This window comes from Rhinopithecus bieti, unplaced genomic scaffold (assembly GCF_001698545.2).
Source record: "Rhinopithecus bieti isolate Rb0 unplaced genomic scaffold, ASM169854v2 scaffold_68778, whole genome shotgun sequence".
NCBI classification, from domain to species: domain Eukaryota; kingdom Metazoa; phylum Chordata; class Mammalia; order Primates; family Cercopithecidae; genus Rhinopithecus; species Rhinopithecus bieti.
This window is the reverse complement of record NW_016827519.1, coordinates 1,842,626-1,848,820: the sequence shown is the minus strand read 5'-3', so window position 1 is coordinate 1,848,820 and position 6,195 is coordinate 1,842,626. Positions and strand designations below refer to the sequence as shown.

Genomic DNA, 6,195 nt, shown 5'->3' with positions numbered 1-6,195 from the left:
CCCTCATTGCACGGGCTCTGTTGACCACCAGTCCCAACTTGGTCCAGCCCACTGCATTCTGCTACATCCCGCCCACTCCATGTGGCTTCCACTGGCTGCACAATGAAGTCTAACTCTTAGATTCAAAAAACCACTGCCTCTAGGCAGGGTGGAGAGGATGTGGCTTACCAGCAATTCACATAAACTCAATGTGTGTCAGCAATAAGATTTCTCACCAGAAGTAAAGAAGCAGAGAGGAAAATGGGCCTGTTCTCCACGCGGCAGGTCAGACAGACTTGGTCTCACTTCACATTCCAGGCATCACATTTGAAGAAGGGGATTTTGTTTAGATGAAGGTACAGGAAGGTGGGCGCTTAAAACCTCTTAAGTTTAGGGTTGGATGTGGTGGCTTATGCCTGTAATCCCAGAACTTTGGGAGGCCAAGGCAGGTGGATCACTTGAGGCCAGGAGTTTGAGACCAGCCTGGCCAACATGGCAAAACCCTCTTCTCTACTAAACATACAAAATTTAGCTGGGTGTGGTGGCACATGCCTGTAATCCCAGCTACTTGGGAGGCTGAGGCAGGAGAATTGGTTGAACTTGAGAAGCAGAGGTTGCAGTGAGCCAAGATTGTGCCACTGCACTCCAGCCTGGGTGAGAGAGCAAGGCTCTGTCTCAAAAAAACAAAACAAAACAAAACAAAAAACCTGTTAAGTTGAGGTGGCTTGAAGAGCTGCCTGTCAGAGAATGGCCAGATGCTCACCAATTCTGCCTGCATCCGTAGGAAAACTACCTTCCCTAGCCTCACTTGCAGTTAGGTTGAGGCCACATGACTGGGATCTGACCAATGGAGTGTGAGTAGCAGGGATATTCGCCATTTCCACACTTGGCCAAAAACCCCTGTGAGATTCTCTTTTTGCTGCTTCCCCTTACCTGTGTGGGTGAAAAGGGAAGACCCCAAGATGATGGACTCTGGTGATGGAAGGACCTGAATCACTGCCATCACTTTGGGAAAGACTTGCCAGAAAGCAGCCTCTCATTGGACTTTGCATGAAGTTTTCTGCCCAACCCTGAAATTAGTCGTCTTGGGTAGTAGTGAGTTGTCATTGGCGGCGTTTGTAGAGAGACTGGACTATCATTTTTGGGGAATGCAGAGAGGAGGCTTCATGGAGAGGGAACTGGATATTATGACCTCTCTGGTATATGCCCGCACTGATATCTAACATGTAATTTAGCAGTATTCTTCTGAAAGTTGTTGAATTAAAGCAAATGGAATTGAAATCCCAACATTTCCCCAGAGTACTGGGCACCATCATAACCTCAGGATTAATGCCATCTGTCTTAGTCCATTTTCTATGGCTATAACAGAATACCATGGACTAGGTTATTTATAAAGAACATACATTTCTTTGGCTTATGATTCTAGAGAGTGGGAAGTCCAAGAGCATGGTGCCAGCATCTGGCAGGGGTCATCTCATGGCAGAAAGCAGAAAGGCAAGCAAGCTCTTAAGAGAGAAAAAAAAGCGGGCTGAACTCCCCCGATAACAAACTCTCTCCCACCATAACAGCATTAATCCATGACCTAACATCTCTTAAAGATCCCACCTCTTCGCATAGTTACAATGGCAATGAAATTTCAGCCTGAGTTTTGGAGGGGACATTCAAATCATAATATCATCAGGGACAACTGTCTTGCCAGATGAATTCCAGGGATGGAGGCTTCAGGATCACCAGCTACAAGAAGCGGGTTATTCAGAAAAGCAACAAGCCAAGAGGGTCAGAGTCTGGCTCTCTTTTGGTTGGAACAGTCAGAGGAATCAGCAGATGGGGATGTATTTCGTGCTGAAAATTTCTCCCACTCTTGTCTGGCCAACCCACAGACCAGTGTGTGTAACAGGAAGATGAGCCCTGTGTGTAAACAGGAAGATGAGCCCTCATCTGACTAAACAACTCTGGTGAATAAGAAAGAAATCCTAATGGCTTCTGTCACCTTCCATACCAGATGGACTTTTTCTTCCACCCATCCTCTCAGGAGAGAAAGGAGTCATAATCCCCAATATTCTCCTTACTTAGTCTGTTTAGGAGAAGGATCTACTCTTCTGGAACACTCCAGGACTCTAGGAGCCTGACCCAGAGAGGGATTAAATGACCAAGATCAAATTTACGTTTTAATATGATGCAGTTAATCCTCAGTGATAAACATGGCATATGCCACTGTTGAGAAGACGCTCCAGCCTAAAGAGTCAGGTCAGCAAATGTGGGTTTCTCTAAACAAAGCCCCGTCACCGAGGACAGCCCCACAGAGATGAATGCAACAGGCCCTTCTGCTTTGGGAATCTTCTCTAGTGAGGAGGGGGTGGTCTGATGGAGCCCTCCCTCACTGTGGGGAGCAGCTACCTAGCAGATACGAGGGGTCATGTGGCCAAGGACAGAGTGGGTGATATTCTCCAAACCACATGACTGGGCTCTATCCTCAAAAGGGAGTTGACCAAGTTAAACCACAGAGCAAATTTGCAACACCACACTGTAGAGCTGGGTGGCACTTTATGAATCTCAAGTGGAGGGAGAGAAAGCTCTACTTCACTCGAGGGCTGTGTCCTTCTTGAACATTTTCTGGGTAATCAAGTGCAAATCCCTAATTGCTCTGCTTGAGTTTGCCCTGAGAAGTTCAACCTCTGCCCCTTCCTGACTCCTTTGGTTCTTCAAGGACCCTCTAGACCCCTGGTGTTGAAGACCCCCTACCCCATAAGGACTGCAGCATACTCCCAAGGTGTCCAGTTACTTTGCTTTATTTGCAGACTGAAGTTGGCTACATAAATCCATTGCACAGTCAACACATGTAGACTTGGCAAAAAGAGAGGACAATACAAAAATACAACTCTTGATAGTAAATGAGAGTGCCCTCAGCTCATCCCAGTGTGTATCAGTGGGGAGCCGGTGTTTAAGGTCAACATAGGAGGAGGTGCTGTGGAATGAGGAGGCATGGAGGCTTCCACCAATGTCATTGACCCAGTAAGATCCTGGGCTGAGTTGCATGGGCCTTCTTGGCTGTGTGGTCATTGCTGCTGCCTTCAAACTTGGTCACTTCCTTCTCTAGGAAGGGGAAGAGAACCTCCCCAAGTCATCGGACACCCTCCACAAGGATCTGATCAGGGGCTGTGCAGTCGAAGCCAAGTGTATCCCTGGGACCACTGTGAGCACCCTTCCGTGGGGCACCTCCAACCTGGGCTGTCTGCCTCTGGACATCCCCAATGAAAGGGCTAAGAGACACAGCAGAAAGGATCAACCTCTTAAAAGTTAGAGGGAAGAGGGGAACGAAGACTGAGGAAGGGGTTCTACCTGGGCCTCCCTTTGGTAGATTCCAGAAATGTTTACTGATGCCAACTTCTGCTCCTAGCCACTGGTCCCTTCTTGGAGGAAGCCCAGGTAGCCTCTTGGTTCTGAGAAACTGGAGTCCCAGGCCTTGGAGGACATCCCCAGTCAGAGCAGTCCCAGCCCACTGACCAGAAGGTCTGAAGGGCTAGCATTTCTGTGGAGGTGGGCAAGTCTTCTGGAGCAGCAGGTGGCTCTCCCAGTTCCTGTGGCTGAAGCCAGGGTCCTTCTCTGCCTATAACTACCCCCACTCCCCAACCCAACACCCCTCCCTTCCTTCTCCCCTCCTCCCCTCCTTCTCCCCTCCTCCCTTCCTTCTCCCCTCCTCCTTTCCTTTCCCCTCCTCCCTTCCTTCCCCCTCCTGCCTTCCTTCCCCCTCCAGTTTTCCCTTCCCACCCTGTTGTGGGCGGGGCTCCAGCGCTGATCCCACCGGGACACCTGGACAGGCATTGTCTGTGACAACGGTGGCATTGGAAGGCCCTGGCAGGTGAACGCCCAGCCTCCCACCCCCCAAGTCCTCACACTCCCCATGCACAAACTGCGGGAAGCAGGCCAGGGAGCGCAGCTCACTGTCTTCCCCCCACCGGCAGCCCCAGCCTGGCCACATCGCAGCCGCAGCAGAGGACACCATGAGCCAACGGGGGCTTATTCTCACCCTCGGCGGTCCCAGCGGGCTCAGCAAGGAAGAGCAGACTTCTGGAGTCACAGGGGCCTCGCTGCCTCTGCAGAAAGCGGCACTGGTGCTGGGGGAAGCGGGAGGCGGCCGCCCCTGAGGCCCGTGGGCTGAAGGCTCAGGCCTCACGTGGCCCCACCCGCGGGGGACCCAGGCTAGGCCAACCCACCCGTGGCAGACCCTACCACCCCTGGCGAGTTAGGGGTCTGGAAGGCCGGGTGGAGCTTGGTCAACAGCTCGGGCTCCTCGCCCTGGGCCCCGCTTTTCCCGGAGGCCTCGGGGGCACCCAGCGGATAGGCCTCCCGGGCCCTGCCGGTCCTAGAGCAGGTGAGGAAGGCCAGGCAGGCGCCGCGGAGGCGGGCCAGGTCCCGGTGGGTGGTCTCGCTGACGAAGCAGTACAGCACCGGGTCGGCGACGCAGTTGAAGCTGGTGAGCAGGAGGGAGAAGTGGTAGGCGTTGAAGACGCCCTTGGCGAAGTCGCAGCTGGCCTCCCAGACGCTGCGCACCAGCAGCAGCACGTGGTAGGGCAGGAAGCAGGCCAGGAAGATGACCACGGTGCTGAGCACCAGCCGCTGGATCTGGTCCTTGCGGCTCTTCTGGGTGCCGTGGCTCCGGCGCACGGCGCGCAGGATGCCCTGGTAGGACGCCAGCAGCAGGCAGATGGGGAAGAGGAAGCCCACCAGGAAGCGGTAGTAGTTGATGGCGCGCTGCCATGCCTGGATGGGGTAGTGCTCAAAGCACACGCGGTGCTGGTCCTCGTCCTCGATGACCTCCTCGTGCATCAGGAAGTAGATACTGGTCAGCAGCTCCTTGGCCCAGATGACCACGCTGACGCCGACGGCCGCCTTCAGGGTCCGGAACTGGTGGAAGCGGAAGGGATGGGCCACAGCCAGGTAGCGGTCCACGGAGATGCAGCAGAGGAAGCCCACGCTGATGTAGATGTTCTCGTAGAGGAGGATGCCGCACACCTGACAGGACAGGTCGCCGTGAGACCAGTTGTCGTGCTGCAGCACGTACTGCAGCCAGAAGGGCAGCGAGCAGATGTAGAAGAGGTCGGCCACCGTCAGGTTGCACAGGTACACGCCCAGCTCGTTCCGGGCCTTGATCTGCAGGTAGCCGAAGTAGAGGGACAGGCAGTTGGCCGGGAAGCCTACCACCAGCACCGTAACATAGACCACCGGGGCCAGCGTCTGGTGGATGGTGTGGTCGATGGTACAGCTCATGGAGGAGTTGTCTGCAGTGATGTTCCCCATCTTTGGGCCTGAAGGGGCCACACTCCTCATGGGCTCAGGGACTGGGCCTGTCTCTCCACCGCCATCCTGTTTATAGAAGGTGGTTCAAGTTCTACCAAGGGCTGGGCATCGCTGGTGGTGGGCAAGACCCTGAAAGTCAGAGGCAGGAAAGGCTTATAATAGTAGCTAACATGTATGTAGCACCTACTGTGTGTCAGGCACCGTTCTAAATTCTTTGCTCATTTAATTTAGAAGGTGTACTAGCCCACCAACTCCAATTCAACTAGAGTATCTGAATGGTCGGACATGATGGCTCACACCTGTAAGCCCAGCACTTTGGGAGGTGGAAGGATCGCTGGAGTTCAACAGCTCAAGAGTTCAAGACCAGACTGGGCAACATGGCAAACCCTTGTCTCTATAAATAAATAAATAAATAACAAGAAGAATAGATCTGAATGGGAGCCCCAGGCGTGGTGGCTCACACCTGTAATCCCAACACTTTGGGAAGCCAAGGTGGGCGGATCACTTGAGGTCAGGAGTTCGAGACCAGCCTGGCCAACATAGCAAAACCCTGTCTCTAGTAAAAATACAAACATTAGCTGGGCATGGTGGCGGACACCTGTAATCCCAACTACTCAGGAGGCTGAGGCAGGGGATTCACTTGAACCTGGGAGGCGGAGGTTGCAGTGAGCCAAGATCGTGCCACTATACTCCAGCCTGGGTGACAGGGGGAGACTTGTCTCAATTAAAACAAAACAAAACAAAAAAAAGAATATATCCAAATGGGTCACATACCAAGACACTATAGGGTAGTTTACATCTCCCCTCCCCATTCCCTGGCTTTGCCTATTTATTCCCCATCCTTTATATATTTTCCTGCTCCCTTGCTGTAGCAAGTAAGGCTGGAGGTTCTTTTTTTTTTTTTTTTTTTTTTTTTTT

The 6,195-nt window shown here is 52.8% G+C and overlaps 1 protein-coding gene across 5 annotated transcripts in view; it reads right to left on the bottom strand.

The window, feature by feature from the left end:
- Positions 1-2,752: 2,752 nt before the first annotated feature.
- The window catches only part of GPR68 (G protein-coupled receptor 68), a 31,321-nt gene continuing 27,878 nt past the window's right edge, over positions 2,753-6,195 (bottom strand). For 3 of the 5 annotated variants that reach the window (XM_017863845.1, XM_017863843.1, XM_017863841.1), the window contains one exon: positions 3,713-5,406. In XM_017863845.1, the coding sequence (XP_017719334.1) occupies positions 4,180-5,307 (1,128 nt within the window). In that variant the 5' untranslated portion in view covers positions 5,308-5,406 and the 3' untranslated portion in view covers positions 3,713-4,179. Of the gene's footprint in view, positions 5,407-6,195 lie in introns of all 5 variants that reach the window. The other 2 variants (XM_017863842.1, XM_017863840.1) reach the window with 1 other exon arrangement.